Here is a 20002-nt window from a genome sequence, read left to right as displayed (position 1 = left end):
TGCTGCCGGCGAATCGGGCAGCACGAGTGTCAGGGATGGAGTCGTGGGGTGTCGGTGACATTCGGGAGGGGCTTTGGGGTCGATCTTAACTAGAGCTTATTTTGGGGGTAGGGCTTATATTAGGAGCATAAAAATCATGCTAGGGCTTATTTTCGGGTCATATTTTCAGGGAAACACTGTATTTTAATGAGAGGTTAAAATAAAGCCTGGACCTTTTTGAGTTTAAAATGGGCTGGTTCTGCCATTCAGGCACTCGTGGCACTTTAACAATCACAGAATTAGAAAATTAATAAAGAAAAAAAGAAAATCACAGAATTTTAGCACTAGTAATAACGAGAGAAGCCGCTGCTTCATAGGGCAGCAAGATACTCAAAACAGGAATATATATAAAAAAACAACATCAAACCAAAGGAATACAGCAAACAGCTGGCAAGATTATTCTATGCACAACTATTCTATTTTACTGTCCAGGTAAAATAATCCATTTCAAAATTTACATACTGGAATCTTTTTTTATATATGCGATTAATTTTCAAAGCGAATCCACGTTGTGCAGTTTAGAAAAATCTGGCATTCACAATAATGAGAAATTTTAAATGTAACTGTCTGGTGTTTCAGAGAAGTTGAACTGAGCAAATTGTAAAGGTCACAGTTGTGTGTTTAGTAGTAGAAAAATATATAGAATGGGGCAGGGTATATTTTGTAAGCCCCCAGTCTTTAATTTTCTTGCGGGTAACTGTGCAGGTTTGAGATTTGGCTGGATAACAAGCAAAGTTGCATCTTCAAAGGATCTAAAGGATTCTGAGCAATTCCACTCACATCAAAGGCTTGGCAGGAAGTCAAGTGGTATTGAGTATGCCAGTCGGTGTATAGATGTACGTTGGGGGAGGGAGTAGCAGGGAGTGCCCATAAGCTGACATTCTGCAACATGAGGCAAAATATAAGGGTGGGTGTTCTGCTCTGTGCACAACAAGCAATATGGATTAGGATATATAGCAACTGTATTTGTCAGAATACTTTGCTTCTGCTTAGACTCCTTTCCATATGTTAACAGTACAGTAGGTAACAGTCTTTTCAGTTTGGTTATTTTCAGCCTTGTATGCTTTAATGTGCCGAGGACTTAATGACAGCATGCATGTGGAGATTCCATTATCCTGAGGGTAGCTGTTGTATTTTTAAACTGGGAATATCTATAAAGCTGTGAAGTCACTATAGTACAGTGTGTGTAAATTAGTAGGGCAGATAGTTAGGGATAGGTTTACCAGATTTATTTGTGCAAAAAAGACATGTGACCTTGCCCCGTTCTGCCTCCAGCACTGCCCCAGTCCAACCCCAACCACGCCTCAACACAAAACATCATCTCTTCTTCCCCAAGTCCGGGCTGCGTCTGGAGGGCCTCAGCATGTGATGTCACGTCACACATGCTCAGTGGCTCTCCAGACGCGGCCCCAAACTCAGTGCCTTCCAAAACCCAGACAAACTGCCAGGTTTTGGAAATCCGGCCTGGCACCTGGACAGTCCTCTGAAAAGAGGGCATGTCTGGGTTTTATGGAACCAGATAGTTAATATGAAAGATGTCAATGAGGCCTGCTTTGAATTACTGAAATTTGTATCTATTACAGTGGTTTTCAACCCAGTCCTTGGGATACATCTAGCAGTCAGGATTTCAGGATACCCACAATGAATGTGGATGGACATACAATGCAGCTAATGCAAGCAGTTTTACTTCATTCATATTCATTATGGGTATCCTAAAAAACCTGATTGACAAAGTATGTCTGTAGGACTGAGTTGAGAACCCCTGATCTATTATGAAATAGAATACTACCATATATACTCGAATATAAACCAAGGTAACCTTCCCCCCCCAAAAAAAAAAGGAGGAAAAAAGATTGACTCAAATATAAACTAGAGGGTTAATATTCAAATGCAATGCTCTGCCCTGCCAGGCTATGCACCCAGCCCCCTCCTTCAGTCCCTCCCCCGCCCTGTCATTCTCTGCACCCTGCCCTGCCTAAGAACTGTTACCTCCCTCCCGCCTCTCCAGCGTACCTTTTAAATCCCTATTGGTCCAGTGGTGAACCGGAGCAGGAGCAATCTTTCTTCACTCCTGCCCTGAGGAGAGCCACTAGCTGAATGGCTGCCACGAGTTCTTACGGGAACTCACAAGAACTCGCGGCAGCCATTCAGTTGGCAGCTCTCCTTGGGGCAGGAACGAAGGAAGATTGCTCCAGCTCCGGTTCACCGCTGGACCACCAGGGAGGCGGGAGGGAGGTAAAAAGTTCTTAGTAGCCAGGGACAGGACGTGGGAAGGATCCCTTCTGTCCTGGCCCACCAAGTTTTACGACAGGCCCTGCAGAAGCCTGCAACAAGTCCAGGAGGAAGGAGGGTGGGCGCTGATTCGAATATAAACTGAAACCCCCACTTTTGGACCACTTTTGGGCTCAAAAATCTCAGTTTATATTCGAGTATATACAGCAACATTCAACATCCTACCTCCCTTCACAATTAATATAGAGAGAAACTTTACATAGTTTATTATTATTATTATTGCAACATTCACAGTTTGCACTGAACACGCAGAGGTGCATTTTTGATAATGCGTCTTAGTCCGACTTTGTGTGTTTACTGCTAGACTTCCAAGGTTGGATATGGAACAAATAGCTATTTTCGAATGTTCTGGACATCCACATTTTTCCCTGAAAATCGCCTTCTTGGACATCTTGGCTAACAAGACATCTAACTTTATGTGACATTTTCAACCACAGATGCATCCAAAAGTCCAAATGCAGACCATTGGGACATGGGAGGGGCCAGTATTGTAATGGACTGGCCACACAGACATATCAGCAGAGCAGTGGGGCACCTTCGAGGGCACTGCTGTGTACTTCACATAAAGGGTGCCAGATGTATATTTCACTAAAACTCTCTTATAAACTCTCTCCTCCCAATCTCTCCCACAACCTTCTAAACCCACCTGTCTACCACCCCAGTAGCTGCAGGTGGCATCTATTTGGAAAGAGAGTAGGATTTTGATGGGGTTTTCGTGGCCTCGCACTTTCCACCATAAATGTACTAGTTAGAGTATCTTATGGGCCTGGGTCCTCCTCTCTCTATGGTTCACTAGCCCAGGGGTAGGCAATTCCGGTCCTCGAGAGCCGGAGCCAGGTCAGGTTTTCAGGATATCCACAATAAATATGCATGAGATAGATTTGCATCTCAAGGAGGCAGTGCATGCAAATCTATCTCATACATGTTCATTGTGGATATCCTGAAAACCTGACCTGGCTCCGGCTCTCGAGGACTGGAATTGCCTACCCCTGGCCTTTACCTAAATTCAGGCGCAGATGCCCATATTTTATAATTACATGCCTAACTGAAAGTAATACCCCCAATCTGCCCATGACCTGCACATTCCTGCATCCCCTTTTTTGACTTGGCTTGTGCCTAAATTTATGCATGTAACATAAATTTAGTTAGCACCAATAATTGCTTATTAAGAAACCAATTATTGATGCTAGTTAGCATGTCATTCAATTAAATTGCACATGCAATTTGGGAATGCAACACTTTAGCACTTTTTAGAGAATTGGGGGGATGAATATCTTAAGAGCAGTGTATCGCAAACTGTGTGATGTGACAAGATTCTGGGTGTGCTGCAAGATTCCGGAGCCGACTGCCTATAGGACGTGCTCCTTGCAACAAAAGGCAGTCTCCTCCTCTTTACGCCTCTTCTCTTTCAGCACCCCCTCCCCCCCCCCCCGGCGGCTCCAGGCCCCTTCTGTAGGGCCTTCACACATTTGCAAACATCAACATGATGACATCACGCATGAGCATGACATCATCACATCAATGTCTGCTCCTTTCCAGATGCCCTCGAGCCACAGCTCCCAGCTTTCCAAAGTTTGCCTGACACTCTCTTAGAGGAAACTATTTTTCTCTGTTTAAGGCAGTGTATCGCAAATTGTGTGCCATGGCACACTGTGTGCCTCCTGAGATCTCAGGTGTGCCGCAGCACACTAAGGAGGAGAGGCACCGGCGCCAGCTGACTGCCTCTAGGATGTGCCTCTCGCCGTGAGAGGCAAGTCCTGTAGGCAATCAGCCGACGCCAGCTTTTCTCCGGCCCTTTTCTCTGCTGGCACCCCCCACTGGTGTCTCATTGCCCGACTGGAGGGCCTTCTCGTGTGCGCGAACGTCGCCATGATGATATCACACATGCGCGTGATGTGATCACAGTGATGTCCGCGCACTTCCAGATGTCTTGAGCCACAGCCACGGCTCGAGAACATTTGTGGGACACTGGTTTAAGGTGATTTTGAAAACCAGAGAGATAAACATAATTACCTCTTTAGGCACTTCTCCAAATCCCAGGTCCAAGCGAGCCAGTAGCTGCTAGTTATGTACACATTAGATAATTTGTATTGGCTAGTGGCAACATTTTTTAAAATGAGATATATTTTTCCATTGCAAAATATTTATTTATTTTTAAAATTTCTATACCGTTTTTTTTCCAAAACAGTTTACAAGGAGTTACATACATAAAATATTAGAAGTCTATACAAAATAAAACAGAGTTCAGTCTTACATAAAATCAATTGCTCAGAAAAATGCATCAACAAATAGTTGTATGTATAATTTTAAGGTCTGTCCTAACTATGCTCAGAACACCCCCCCCCCCCCTTCAAATGTGAGCATGCCATATAGGAGCGGGACATTACTGCTTACACATTTGCAATTTACACTGGTAAATAGCATATTTTACAGTATAAATCTTCTAAAATCACCACCTTAACATACGGCCTCTTTTACAAAGCTGTGCTAGCGGCTTCGCTGCTCTAACGGCCCCGAAGCCCATAGAGATTTAAAGGGCTTCGGGGCTGTTGCCGCGCGGCAGCCGCTAGTGCAGCTTTGTAAAAGAGGCCGATAGTCACAATGTAGATTAATGTCCAAATTTAATTATATAGTGTCTGCCTACTAAAATAGAGTTATAACTGCCAGCCTAGGTTATCTCTACTCCAATCCTCCTCCCCCCAGACCTGGAACTTGTCTTCCTATAAGTCCAAAAAGTTATTTCACAGCTCTCTTTTTGCTGAAGGTGTCATAATAGCAGAAGAATAGCTATACTAGATCTGACCAAGAGTCCATCAAGTTCAGTCTCCTGTTTCCAATAATTGCTAATCCTACTACTTCTACTACCACTACTTGTCATTTCTATAGCGCTGCTAAACGTATGTAGTGTTGTACATTAAATATGTAAGAGACAATTCCCTCCCGCTCAATACAGCATACATTCTAATTAAAACAGACAAATAGGACGATCCAGGTCACAAGAACTTGGCAGAATCCCAGACAGTAGCAAGATTCCATGCTACTGTGTTTCCCCAAAAATAAGACACTATCATTAATTTTGGGCCTTATCTTTCCCTTCCTCTCCTCAATCCCAGTTCTTCCTATTTCCTTTCTCTCCCCCACATGTGCAGCATCTTTCCTCCCCTCTCACCCATCCCCTTGTGCAGAATCTTTCTATCCCTCCCCCTCCCTCTCATCTCTCTGTGCAGCAGAACTCTTGTAGCCTATATCCCTCCCTCCTTCCCATCCCTTGTGCAACAGAACCCTTGCAGCTTATATCCCTTCTTTCCTCCCATCCCCCCGTGGAGCATTTTTAAAAATCCCTCCCATTCCCCCCCTACCGCAGCCGTGCACCCCCCTCTCTCTGCTGACTCTTTAATCTCTTCCACCCATCCGAACCCCAACTGCGAGACCGAAATACATATAACAAGCCGCATCGTTGGCAGCACAGGCCCCATCGCGCTTTCTCACACCCGGGCGTGTTCCTCTGCTGCGTTGCTGATGATAGGTGGGGTAATCTCTCCTTGCAAATCATATGATCTTCAAGAACAGCACAAAAATAGCTGTTTGCGCCTTGACCCATGGGAAACATGGAGGCCTGAACATTACATTACATTACATTAGAGATTTTTATTCCGCCTGTGCCTTTCGGTTCTAAGCGGATTACAAAATTGGAAGAGAACTGGACATTTCCAGGAAGTTTACATATCAGGAATATAACAAGTTTACATATCAGGAATATAATATGTTTACATATCAGGTTTAAATCACAGGTAAGGATAGCAGTACATTCAAGTTAAGGAGATTATTACATAGCGCTGAGGAAGAAATATTGGTTACATATGGAGGTTGCTTACATGGCGTTGAGGGATGTTGTAGGAATGATGAATATGAAGGAGTAATTGTGTGTGTGTAGGCAGGAGGTTAGAGTGATGGTAGGTGTTTTTTATGCAAAACCACTGCTCTTCTAAAGAATGCAGAACCAGGACAGGGTGTGGGCCGTTCTGGAAGGGGGGGGAGTGGGCATGCACAAATGACCTCTGGAAAGCCCCAAAAAGAAAGGTGTGAGGTTTAGATCACAGTTCTTCAACCGCCGGTCGTAGACCGGTGCCGGTCCGCAAAAAAATCTTGCCAGTCCGTGAAGGATTCGGGTCCCCGCCGCAGCAAAAAGTGCTAGCGTCAGCTGACATGCAAATTCCTGTTGCCGTCGCTATGCCGGCACTCCTGCCTTCCACCACCGACTCCTGCCGCGTATGTCTTCTGCTCCAGCCTTTGTCTCCGCACCCCCAGACAAGCAGCGGCAGCTCTGTGTGCTTTTAACTTCGGCACACAGCTGTCCCTAAGCAGTATTTTAGCACGGTTTCATGAGGCAGACTCGGGACCTTTGGTAGGCCAGCCCACATCGCATCATCGAAGCGGGCCGGCCTACTAAAGGCCCCGAGGCTGCCTCATGAAACCGCGGCTAAAATACTGCTTAGGGGCAGCTGTGTGCCGAAGTTAAAAGCACACAGAGCTGCCGCTAGCCTACATAGAGGAAACATTTGCTGGAGAGGGAAGGAGGGAAGGGAGAAGGGGTACTCCTGGACAAGGGAGGGGGAGGGGGTACTGCTGACAGGGGAGAAGGGAAAGGGAAGAGAGTTACTGTTGGATAAGGGGAGGAAGAAAGGGAGAAGGTACTGCTGGACAGGGGAGGAAGAACATTGGAAGGAAACAGCTGGCAGGGAGATTAGAGGAGGGGAAAGGGTCAGGATGGAATGGAGAGATCAGATGAGGGAAAGGGGAGAGACGGAGAAATGACAAAGAAGAGAGAGATTGATGCTGGGAAGAGGGTCAGATGAGAAATAAGGAAACAGGGACAAAGATGCTAGATCTGGTGTAGGAGAGGGGCATAGAAAGAATGCAGATACCATATGGGAGGGGGAGAGGGCAGACAGTGGATGGAAGGGGCAGATGCTGGATTGAAGAGACAGAGGCAGACGCTGGATGGAAGACAGTGAAAAGACGATGAAAGCAGAAACCAGAGATGACAAAAGGTAGAAAAAAATAATTTTATTTCTAGCTTGTGATTAGAATATATCAGATTTAAAATATGTATCCTGCTAGAGTTGATGTTAGACATAACTGGGGAGTGCAAAGCCCAGGCGTCTTTAGCTTCCAGCTGGCTTAGGGCTCTCTCTGACCAGGAGGCAGTTGCCCTAGTTTCACTCCCCCTAACACCATTCCTGCCATGTGTGACTGCGGTATTCTGTTAGCATGATATTTGTGTAGCATTCTGTAATAATTTGGCTTATTCAGTTTTCTTGATAATAGAGGGGGATATATGTGAAGGGGAGGGGAGACGGGGGTTTTGTTGATCCTTGCCCTGTATTATTTATATTTATTGTTTATTGTTTAAGAATATTGTTTCTTTTTATACTTTAATAAAATATGTTCAATATAAAATCATAACTATTTGAGGCTTGTGCGGATGGGATCAGATGGTTAACGGGACCGAGCTCGCGAAGACGGGGTGGCAATGGGTTTTTTTTAAATTTCAGTCTTATTAGTTTGCCGGTCCATGAAATAATTATTTTATTTCCGCCGGTCCTTAGGTGTAAAAAGGTTGAAGAACACTGGTTTAGATAAATTTGGTGGTTTTAGGCCACCACCCAAGTCTGATAATGAATATACGTAAATGCTAATTTGCTCTAATGATGTACGTCAATGCTAATTGTTTAGATGTCATTAAAGATATGGCCAATTAGGGGAAACAAATTAGATCTATGGCCAATAGATTAGCAATTGATCAATCATGCTAATGCTAGCAACCTATCAGAACATTTCCAATAGATAAGGCTAAGAATATATCAGCTGCTGTAAGATAAGGAAGTTAGAACAGAAAGGGGTATTTTCTCTGCATTCTGCAGGTGCAGGATTTTATCTGTTCTGTTTGACACTTGAATGCTGTCAATTTATTATTCTGCTCCTTCTTGTGCTGCCATTTACTTTATAATAAATTTGTACTTTTAAGCAACAACATTCCGTGTGCAGGCCTGAGTTATTAGTGGGAAGGGCTTTGCAGCACCCTTTGAGTTGCATGTGCTGAGCTTTAGTAAAAGGGCACCTTATATTCTTACCCCCCTTTTACGAAGCCATTGTTAGGCATTTTTTTTACCGCCAGCTGTGGCAATATGAGCATCAGAGCCTAACGTGCCTTCATAAAAGGGGGGGGGTTAAGTTGTTAGCTGTATTTTCCTATGGTCACTGGTACGTACAAAGCAGAAGTATTTCCATTTTGGCAAAGAAGAGGTCAATTCAAAGGGTTTTTGAAACAGCGTGTTAAGTAAACATGATTTAGTGGCAGAAGCCTTGCCTGCCTCTTTGGATGTATGCAGCCGTAATGAACTTTTTACCTTGTCAGGTCTCTTATAAAAACGATGTTATTAAGTTGCTACCTGAGTGCCAGCAATACTTTCTGCTCAACTAAGCAAAGTCCCAGCATTTAATTAGCTATTGTTATAGTCAATGTTACTATCAGTGGTAGAAATGGACCATCTCTCAGAAAACATCTGCAAATACTGGGGCTGATATTCAGACCGCAGAAGACAGCCTAGCTTACTCCCACAGTTGGCGTTGACCACAGATATTCAATTCCAGGCTGTTCCGGTGGCCGGCCTTCCAGGTGTTGTTTTGTTTTGGCTGATGATAAGTTAACTGGATGTTCATTACTGAATTTATGCTGATGATGTGCAATTTTTTTTTTCCTATTTTGAATTGGGGACAACAATTTGTGGAGTGGTTGAAGGGGTGTAAGAGTGTAATTAAACAATAGATGTTGCTAAAACAGAGATTATGATTATAGGAAAAAATGATGAAGCAAATTGGCCAGCTAATGTGCAGTTGGAGGATTATGTGATTCCCTGAATTATACTTGCTGGGAGTGGTATTAGATTACGATCTTTCAATGGGGGCCCAAGTGTCAGAAGTAGTTCATTCTGCTTTTTTTTAAGATGAATTTGTTAAAGACTTTGTAGCTTTTGTTGTCACATTGTGATTTCCGGAATGTTATGCAGTCTAGTACTCTGCAAAATTGATTACTGTAATGCGTTATATTTAGGAATTGCAAGAAGTAAGTTATATGCACTCCAAATAATTCAAAATGCTGTAGCAAGGGTTTTGACGGGAGGTAATCAGTAGGTGGGAGAGTCGGGAGCTGGAGAGATCATGCCACAGGATCTCGCTGAGGTTCGGGTTGGGAACAGAGGGAAAAATATATGCTGCACTGGCTGGGAGAGTTTGGGATTGGGAAGGCAGGGAAGCCCAGTTGCTGCACAGGCCGGGAGGGAGTTGGGAAGACAGGGAAAGACAGATGCTCATAAGTTGGGAGGGAGTTGGGAAGACAGGGAAAGACAGATGCTCACGGGCTGGGAGGGAGTTGGGAAGGCAGGGAAGGACAGATGCTCACAGGCTGGGGGGTGTTGGGATGGGAAGGAAAGACAGATGTTGCATGGGCTGGTGGGGTTGCAAAGGCAAGAAGGACAGGTGCATGGACTGGGAGGAATTTGAGAAGGCATGGAAGGACTGATGCTGTACAGGCTGGGGGTTTAGGAAGGCAGGGGAGAACAGATGCTCACAGGCTGAGGCGGGGAGGGGGTTGTGAAGACAAAGAAGTACAGATGTCGCATGGGCTGGGGGATTGGGAAGGCAGGGAAGGACAGATGCTGCATGGGCTGGGAGGGGATTGGGAAGGACCGATGCTGTACAGGCTGGGGGGTTAGAAAGGGAGGGAAAGAGAGATGCTGCCAGTTGGGGATGGAAGAGAAAAAGAGAATTGGACATAGGTGCATTGAGTGGGAGGGGAAGAGAGATGATATACATGGGGAAAGGAAGAAAGAGGGAGAATTGTTGGGCATGATATTGGAGACGGCGGAGGGAGAAATGTTACACTGGGAGGGAGGAGAGATGACTCAAAGAAGAGAGAAATGTCAGATTTCAGAGAAGGATGCTAGGAATTATTAAAAAAGGGATGGTTAACAAGACTAAGAATGTTATAATGCCCCTGTATCGCTCATCTGGAGTATTGCGTTCAATTCTGGTCTCCTTATCTCAAGAAAGATATAGTGGCGCTAGAAAAGGTTCAAAGAAGAGTGACCAAATAGTAAAAGGTATGGAACTCCTCTTGTATGAGGAAAGACTAAAATGGTTAGGGCTCTTCAGCTTGGAAAAGAGATAGCTGAGGGGAGATATGATTGAAGTCTACAAAATCCTGAGTGAATAAAACGGGTACAAGTGGACTGATTTTTCACTCTTGATGAAGTTACAAGGAAATACTTTTAAAACCAATTGGAAGAAATTTTTTTTTCATTCAGAGAATAGTTAAGCTCTGGAATGTGTTGCCAGAGGATATGGTAAGAGCGGATAGCATAGCTGGTTTTAAGAAAGGTTTGGACAAGTTCCTGGAGGAAAAGTCCATAGTCTGTTATTTTTTATTATTTTTTAAATTCTTTATTGATTTTCAAACTACAAATGCGCAACAAATGAATCACATATATATACATTGTATAATAAGCACAGCAAACTTTCAAATATTACTGTAACAAAGAAATTTCCCCCTCCCTCCCAGCTAATATACAAACAAATAAATCCAACCTTCATGAAACCAATCATAAAATCCCTGGACCGATTCCATTCCATTCCTTTCCCTTACCCTCCCCCCTCCCCTCCCCCAGGATGTGTATGTTTACTTGTTTATAAATTAAATTAAATTATTCCTCTTTACAGTATTTAGTCAATGGCTCCCACTCCTCTATAAAATTCTTAAATCGTTCCTGTTGTATGGCCATGCAACGCTCCATTTTATATATATATAACACAGGGATTCCCACCAGAATGTTTAGTTCAACCTATCCCAGTTTTTCCAATTTCTAAAGATAAGCTGCATGGCAACCCCTGTCATCACTAATAGAAGCTTGTTATTATTCGTAGAAAGTTGACTTTTAGCTCTCATAAGAGTACCAAATAAAATAGTATCATAAGATAAAGCCACTGGATTCTCTAACATATTATTTACTTGGTCCCAAATAGACCTCCAAAACTGCAGAATCAATGGACAATAGTAAAGTAAATTATCTAAAGTCCCAGCATCAAGATGACAATACCAGCATCTATTAGACTTGGAACTATGTAATTTATGTATACGAACAGGGGTCCAGAAAGCTCTATGTAATAAGAAAAACCAAGTTTGTCTCATAGATGCTGACATCGTACATCTCATCCTCCAAGTCTAAATTTAGTCTGTTATTGAGAAAGACACGGGTGAAGCCACTGCTTGTCCTTTATCAGTAGCATGGAATATTGCTACACCTTGGGTTTTGTCCAGGTACTAGTGACCTGGATTGGCCACCATGAGAACAGGCTACTGGACTTGATAGACCATTGGTTTGGCCCAGTAAGGCTATTCTTATGTTTTTATGTTCTTAAGGGTGAAGGAAGGAGGGAGGGAGAAATGTCAGACCACTGAAAGGGGAAGGAGAGAGTGATGCCAGACCAGGGAAGGAGGGGAAAGATATGCCAGACTGTGGGAAGAAGAAGAGAGAGATACCAGACCACAGGAAGGGGGGAAGAGAAGGAGACAGATGTTGGACCACGGGAAGAGGGAGAGAAGGAGAAAGAGATGCCAGACCATGGGAAAGGAGAGAAATGCCAGGCTATGGGAAGGAGAGAAAAAAGATGGTAAACCATAGGAGGGAATAAGGGGGAAGACAGAGATGTCAGACCATGGGAGAAGGAGAAAGAGGGTGCACAGGGATGGAGGGGAATCAGAGATAGAGGGAAGAGATGGTGCATAGCAATGGTGTGGCAGGGAAGAGAGAAGCAATACTTCATATGGATAGATGGGAATAGGGAAGAAGAAAAGAGGGAGGAGATGATACACATGGATAGATGGGAAGGGAAAACATGGAAAACTAGATAGATTTTGAGAAGCAAGCAGAAAAATAGAAGTAATTTGAATGTTAAAAGTTAATGCCAAAGATGGATGTAGGGTAAAAAGGAGAGAAAAACAGCAAATGGATAAGAAGGCCCTGGATACACAGTTAAGAGCACAGACAGAAGGAAGTGTAATCAGAGACTGGGAAAAGATGATTAGAAAAATAAAATCACCAAACAAAGGTAGGGAATATGATTTTATTTTAAATTTATCCCCTCTTCTATTAAACTGCACTAGCACTTTTTAGCGCAGAGAGCCGCACTGAATGGCCCGTGCTACTCCCGATGCTCATAGGAACTGCTAGCGCAGTTTAATAGAAGAGGCCCTTGGTGACTGAAATGTGTCAGTTTTGAAAATTTATATCTGTTGTCTATATTTTGCACTGTTCAGGAAGAAATTAATTTATTTCTATTTCTCTTGTATTGTACTGCATGTAGAATCTGGCATCCTAGGGTTTTGTTTGTTTATATTAGTGCTTTTAGTTTGTAGTCCGGTATTTGCATAGGGGTTATCTATGTTCTGCTTGTGTGACCAAGGCCAAGTGTTTTGATAGGAATGAATGTTGTGAAGCATACAGTGTGCTTTGTGTAGTTTAATTTTGTGGTTAATCATTATGTGTTGTTAAGATTATATTGTGTGTATATATGAAAAATTGTATTATTATTATTATGGGGTGGAGCTTGGGTGGGTTCTGGGGCATAGTTCCCCCCCCCCAACTTAAAAGCATTCCACTGCCTAAGGGAAGGTGTAATTTAAAGTGCTGATGATGATATATAGAAGATTATATGATCAGGTACATGGTATTTGCAACAGGTATTGTCTGTATATAAGCCAAAATGCAACTATGCAATAAGTTATGGATACTGTACATTATGCTGTAACAAGTCACTCATAATACCACAACTATATCTCTCAATGCCGCTCTCTCTTCTTAATAGATTGCTTTAGTCAAACTATCAGGGCTTCAGACATGCCATTTGGTCACCACACAATTTTTTGTGTTTGCTTGGTTGCCAAAATTCTTCTCACTGGCTATGGCTTCTTCACTAGCCCCTACTCAATATGTTTCACAATTTTTTTTAAAGTGCTTCATTATATCTCAAACTTATTAAAGTGCTTAAAGTGCTTAATGTCAATAACTTAACCATTATAAAAACTGGTTAAAACTAATCTTATATTCTTTTTCTTGATGATCTTATCTAAATCTTATCTAAAGCAATCTATTAAGAAGAGAGAGCGGCATTGAGAGATATAGTTGTGGTATTATGAAAGGTTTACCAATACCAGAGTATTGACTGAGATTATAACGTGTAACGAGTCACTCTGCATTTTCAGTGGTGGCAGTAAGTTTATTGAACAAGTTGCCAGGTAACATACAGTTGTGTAAGAACTTTGAATAATATCGCAGACATCTTAAGGCAAGCTTTTTTATGTTAAACTAATTGATCAAAGAAGAAATGTTATAAGATTACAGAACAAATTTTTAAATAATGCAGTTATATGGGAATGGTTTTATTTTTTAGATTATCGTGTAGATAAGAATTAGAGAATGACACGGTGACAAAATTCATTACCGTTCCCGTCCCCGCGGATAACTGCGGGAAATAATCCCATGTCATTCTCTAGTGTCTATTTCATCCTCTGTCCTTCTACACCAGCATTATTCAAAGCAAAGCTTGTGGGTCAGTGGTTGTGGCCATTCATACTCTGATTCTTCGCTCTCTCCTTAAAGAATGACATGAAGATGGTTTCCCGCGGTTATCTGCGGGGACGGGAACGGTGATGAATTTTGTCACCGTGTCATTCTCTAATAAGAATGTTGTTTGTGAGAATTGGATTATGTCCATGTGCTAATAATTTATTTATGTTTATTTTGTAACCTGCCTAGGGATAGGCAGGATATCAATTTTTAAATAAATAAATATTTAGCACTGGCAGGTTAAGTTTGAAGCAGCCAAAGATAGAACTGCTTTTTACGCTACCCAATTTGGCCACTAATCCTAGCTCCATGTTGAAAATTGCTGGTTTTCGCATGATATAGCAGGTTAACTTTTAGCTGCTAACCATAAATATTCAGCAGAGATAACTGTTTATCTCATTCTGAATATTTGTATTTAGCCAGTTAAGTGCACTGAATATTAGGGAATAAGTTTCTAGAGTACTGTCGGTCAACTGTAGGAGTCCCGTTTAAGTGCCCAAGCAAAGAAAGCTAAGGGCTCCTTTTATCAAGCCACAGTAGGCGGTTGACGCACGGAATATCGCGCGTTCAACCGCCTGCCGCGCTAGTCGCTAACGCCTCCATTGACGAGGTGTTAGTTTTTTGGTGTGCCACGGGGGTTAACGCGTGATGAGATGTCCGACGTGCTAACCCCCATAGCACACCTTGATAAAAGGAGCCCTAAGTTTGAATTAATTTAATATATAAAGATATACTGAATCTAAGAATATCTAATCTAAGAGAAATAGCGAAGGCAAGACCAATGAGGAGGCTAGCTACGCTGGAACTCTGTATGACAACAGATTTTATTCTGTACAGATGTAGCCACTGTGAGGTCTTACCTTAGAGTACGTAAATGAAATGAATAATATCATGAGTATTTAGAATATCTACTGTGAGATATTGAGATATATCAGAAGATATGTTTCAAAATATTTTTCTCAATTTCCCTTTATATATAAATTCATGAGGATCTCTATATATGGATTTTTGAATGAGCTTTAACGAGAACCTCATAAAAATTGGACTATAATATTAAGACTGCCTTCAATATAGTATGTAGGTGTGAGCATTTACACCAACCTTTAACATGGCCTAAAATTTGACACTCGGATACCAAATTACACTAGTATTCTCTACTGGCTTCAGCAATCAACTTCGGCATTATAGAACTTACTTAGAGCTCTTTTCTTTTTTTTGCACCTAACTTTTGGTGCCTTTTCTTGAATCTACCCCAATCTCTGCAGGTATTCTGTATTTTTGTTTCAGTTTAGGGTGTGGAGATTGAAAAGTATGTATGGACATTCATTGCCAGTTAGATATCTTACTGAATGTGCACCAGAGGTTTGATGCATCTTACTGATGTGCTCCAGAGGTTTGATACAGTATGCCTCTCCTACTCTCCCACTGCATAAGTACGCAGAAATGTAATCAAAACATTCTCCTCTCTCTGTCTCTGCAGATGACTCCAGTTTGGGAAAAGATAGACATATTCCGGAAACCAACAATGAAGAATTTGAAGATCTATCAGGAAAACAGTGGGGTAAAAATTATGATCTGGGTTATTTTTCCTTCAAAGCTCAGCATTATTTGTCACTCACAGGGTACAGTTAACTAATTCAGATTTCACTCTGTTCTAGAGGGAGTCAGGGTGTTAGACAAAGATGGCATTACAGTGCTGTCCATGCCTAAAATGTTATACTGTGTTCTTAGAGGTGACAGGTCTTCAGGTGTTATAAAAAATGGGAGGGGCCTAAGGCTCTGATTGGCTCAGATGCCTAAGGCCCCTCCCAAACAGATTCTTAGGCCTCCTTCCCATTGCATTCTATAGGAGGGACCTTAGGCATCTGAGCTGATAAGAGCTTTAGGCCCTTCCCCAGTGCATCCCAGAATCTACTGGGAAGGGGAAGGCTCGCCATTTTGCTGTGGCAGGCCTGCCAGCATGAGGGTCTAAGCATCCCTCCAGCCAGACTTGATACAAAGAGGTACAAGGGGGTGGGGGCTTTGGGGTACAGGGTGGGGGTCTAGAAGCTAGGGGGGATGTGTGAGGGGGTCTAGAGGGGAGGTGTCACCAGTTGGGGTTTTTTTGAAGTTCTGATGGGATTCCGGTGCAAGGGAGTGGGCATCCCTCCTTCTAGGGGAATCCTCAGGGGGTTCAGGGGTTCCGACAGGAGGGAGTGGGCATCCCTCCTGCCAGAGGACTTCATGGGCACGTTCCCTGCTGCAGCCACTCAGCACATCATGGCAGGGGGGATTCCCTTGCCACAATAAGGCCAATGGCTGCATCTATTTGAAATGTAGGCCAGCATGTATGTACTTCCAATCAAAAGTATTGATCAAAAGCCAATTAATTACAAATGCAGCCTATCCATAAAATTCCAATAAAAATATAATTTGTACAAAGGAGAAGTCTCACAGAGTTTCACCATGTATCTTGTCTGTTTAGAGCTCTCAACTTACTCTGGCTTTTCATCTGCTTATATACTATTAAATGGCTTATGTGATATCATCTCCCAGGCTCCATACAATTGGTCAAAAACATTTCCATTCCATATACGACTTTCCTTACAGTTTACTCTACAGATACAATTAAGTTTACTTTATAATCTAAATAGCTGATGCCCCGGCGTTGCACGGGTATTTAATTATAGCAATAACACTGTAAATGGATTCAAATAAAGATACTTTATAGTGGTGAATGAAATTATTTTTTTACAGCTTAATAAAAAGTACAATATTCAAATTATAATGTGAAATATTTGACAAAATGAATACAATACAACTAAGTTTCAAGTTTCAAGTTTATTCAATATTTGATCAATCGCCTATCAATAATTACTAAGCGATGTACATAAAATATTAATATTGGGTAAACAAGAACAAAATTGAGTAAAAAGATAAAATCTTTAAACATAGACAAAATACTACATGAAACATTAGGAAGGAGGGGAAAGAACTACATTGTCTGATAGAAAAGGAAGAACAATTAAGGGTAATATACAAAGGGTAGGGGAAAATTAGTTTATTGGGAATAAAAATACATAATTAAATAAAATGAATCATTACTAAAAAGAGCAATTAGCTTTTCAATTAAACATTAAAAGCGTCTTTAAAAAGAAAGCTCTTAAGTTGGCCTTTAAATTTATCAAGGTTGTTCTCCTGTCGTAAGTATAGCGGGAGGGAGTTCCACGTTTGCAGTGCTGTAACTGTAAAAATGAATTGCCTTTGTGTATTGATCATTTTAAGGGTAGGAATTACCAATAAAAGTTGTTCGTTTGATCTTAAAGTTTTCTGAGAGGAGTATGGGATTAAAACTTTGTAAATAAATGAAGGGGTTTTATATAGCAATGATTTAAAGGTGAGTAAAGATATTTTATAGAGAATGCGGTGTGCCACAGGTAACCAATGTGCTTTTAGAAGTAACGGGGTGACATGATCAAACTTTTTTGCCCCCGTGATTAATTTGATAGAAGTGTTTTGGATGATTTGTAACACAAAACGTGATTATAAACAACATTTTTAGTTTCACCTCCTGGAGCAAGAACATATAAATTCTTGGGTGAACCCAGCCTTGAGCAAGCAACATAGAGTTTTGGGCCGCGAGACCCCCAGAACATATCACCCCAGGTAGTGAGGGATCTGCATACCAAGTTTCGTTCAAATCGGTCAAGCCGTTTTTGAATTACTGTGAGAATGGCAGCTTTTTACATTTTTTCCATTGACATGAATGGGTGAAATCTGATTTTCTGTTTGTAGCTCCGCCCACGTGTGCAGGTGGGCCGCGAGACCCCCAGAACATATCACCCCAGGTAGTGAGGGATCTGCATACCAAGTTTCGTTCAAATCGGGCAAGCCGTTTTACGTGATCGCGGCACATACACACATACATACCTCCGATTTTATATATATAGATAACAACAATTTCTTGTTTAACTCATTAAACTTAAATGTTTGATTATACAGCAACAACTCAATAAAATATAAAAGGGACACAATATGCTTTACTCTGAAATATTCACCAACAAATTTAGTCCTGCATTTTCTAGCTATGGCACGACATACAGAGCCCCAGCAGTGGTGACTGTGTAGTAAAGATAAGGGAGATGCCCCTGCCAGCCTGTTCGTACACACCCTTTTACATTCTGAAAACAGAAAAACATATTCTGTATAACCCTGTTTGAATGCTGCCCATTTCTAAACACACACACAATGTAATTCTTTGTAGCTGTTATAAAAAGGAAATTTCAAATAAGCAAGGCTTTTAATTATAAGATCTAACTAAATACAGTCAATCCTCTGTTTGCGAGTAACGCGGTTTGCAAGTGTTTTGCAAGACGAGCAAAACAATTGTGACTCGCAAACCGAACGATGACTCGATTTGCGAGAACCCCTGCCCCTGCTCAAACCGGCATCGTGTCCCCCGTCCCCACACACACTGGAAGTGGCATCCCCTGCCCGTCCAAACAAGCCCCTTACCCCATCTGGCACTGGCACGCAGTACCAATCCACAGAACGTGCCGTTACCAGTGAACGAAGATCCCGCCTCCTGTCTGGGCTGGACCTTAAGCATCTTAACTTTAAATAAATAATTCTAAAATTTAATTTGTTGTTGGTTTTCCAATTTTATAATTTTGATTATAATGTTCTGTGAAAATTATTTGCTCTGTTTAGTGTGCCAGAGCTAAAAAAAATTTGTGAGATAGGTACTCTGGCCCATTTTGTCTGAGGACCTCGAATATCAAGCATAGAGTTTTAAATTTGGCCCTGTAAGGTACTGGTAGCTAGTATATTTTTGCAGGACAAGTGTGATGTGGTCACTCCACCTATAGCCCTCAAATCAGTTGCATTGCTACATTCTAAATTAGTTGGTGCAAGTGAAAACTCTTTTTGGTTTGACCAGTGTACAGGGCATTATAGTAGTCCAGTCATGTCGTTTTCATGGGTTTGGACCACTTTGGTCAAACTCATCTGGGAGTTGTGTTTGATACCACTTTGTCCTTTAAGGCTCAAATTAAGGCTGTGATATCCAGCGTGTTTTTCAAGGTGCGTTTATTGCAGAGGTTGCGCGACTACCTTTCAGATGATAATTTTTGAACAGTTATCACGTTGATGATAACACTTTTGCTTGACTATTGTAATTCCATTTATTTAGGTTTGCCTAAATGTATTCTACGGGCACTGCAGTTGGCACAAAATGCTGCTGCACGCCTTATTGTTCATTCCTCAATATTCGATCACATTACACCGATACTTCAAGAGCTTCATTGCCTGCCAATTAGCAGGCTGGTCGAATTTAAGGTTCTTTGTGTGATGTTTAAGGTGCTTCAGCATAATTGACCATTGACACGTTTTAAGTTTAATAAAATTTTGATTAATCGCTTAATCTTGATTCTAAGCGATGTACATAATAAAAATTTCAGTGTTGGGGAAACAAAACAATGCATGACAAAAACGAAGTCCTACGGGACTATTAACAAACTTGACAAAACTAAAAACAGAGGGAAAAGGAAAAGAACTAAAAGCGAGACATTCAGGGAAAAAACATGGGGGGGGGTGAAGTTAAAAAGCTTCAATAAAATAATAGTCAGATTAAAATTGACTAGATAACTAATTTTCAAAGGCGTCTTTAAAAAGAAAACTCTTAAATTTACTCTTAAATTTCTCAAAATTGTATTCTTCCCTCAAGTAAACAGGAAGAGAATTCCCGGCTTCGTGTGAGCTACAGTCTTCAGATCGTTCGAATTTAGAAGTTCCTTCATTAGCAGCTGTGAGGCTTACGGGGAACCGTAAGTCCATGCTCCCTGTGCAGGGCCCGGCGCTGTGGAATGCCTTCCCTCTGTCTTTGTGCCAATCGAACATGCTCTGGCATTTTAGAAAGGGGGTTAAAACTGTGTTGTTTGAGCGCTTTTTTGGTGTGAGCCATGTGACAGTTTGAGTTAGAGCAGGTCTTTTTTTTTTAATGCTGTTTC

The 20002-nt window shown here is 41.9% G+C and overlaps 1 protein-coding gene across 6 annotated transcripts in view; it reads left to right on the top strand.

Annotated features, from left to right (window-relative positions):
* Nucleotides 1–20002, top strand: part of FGFRL1 (fibroblast growth factor receptor like 1) — a 490351-nt gene that overhangs the window by 454112 nt on the left and 16237 nt on the right. For all 6 annotated transcript variants that reach the window (XM_033951607.1, XM_033951581.1, XM_033951626.1 and 3 more), the window contains one exon: nucleotides 15496–15576. In XM_033951607.1, coding sequence (XP_033807498.1) covers nucleotides 15496–15576 — 81 coding nt within the window. The remainder of the gene's footprint in view (nucleotides 1–15495; nucleotides 15577–20002) is intronic.

This window comes from Geotrypetes seraphini, chromosome 1 (assembly GCF_902459505.1).
Source record: "Geotrypetes seraphini chromosome 1, aGeoSer1.1, whole genome shotgun sequence".
NCBI lineage: Eukaryota > Metazoa > Chordata > Amphibia > Gymnophiona > Dermophiidae > Geotrypetes > Geotrypetes seraphini.
This window is presented reverse-complemented; position numbering and strand designations above follow the sequence as displayed.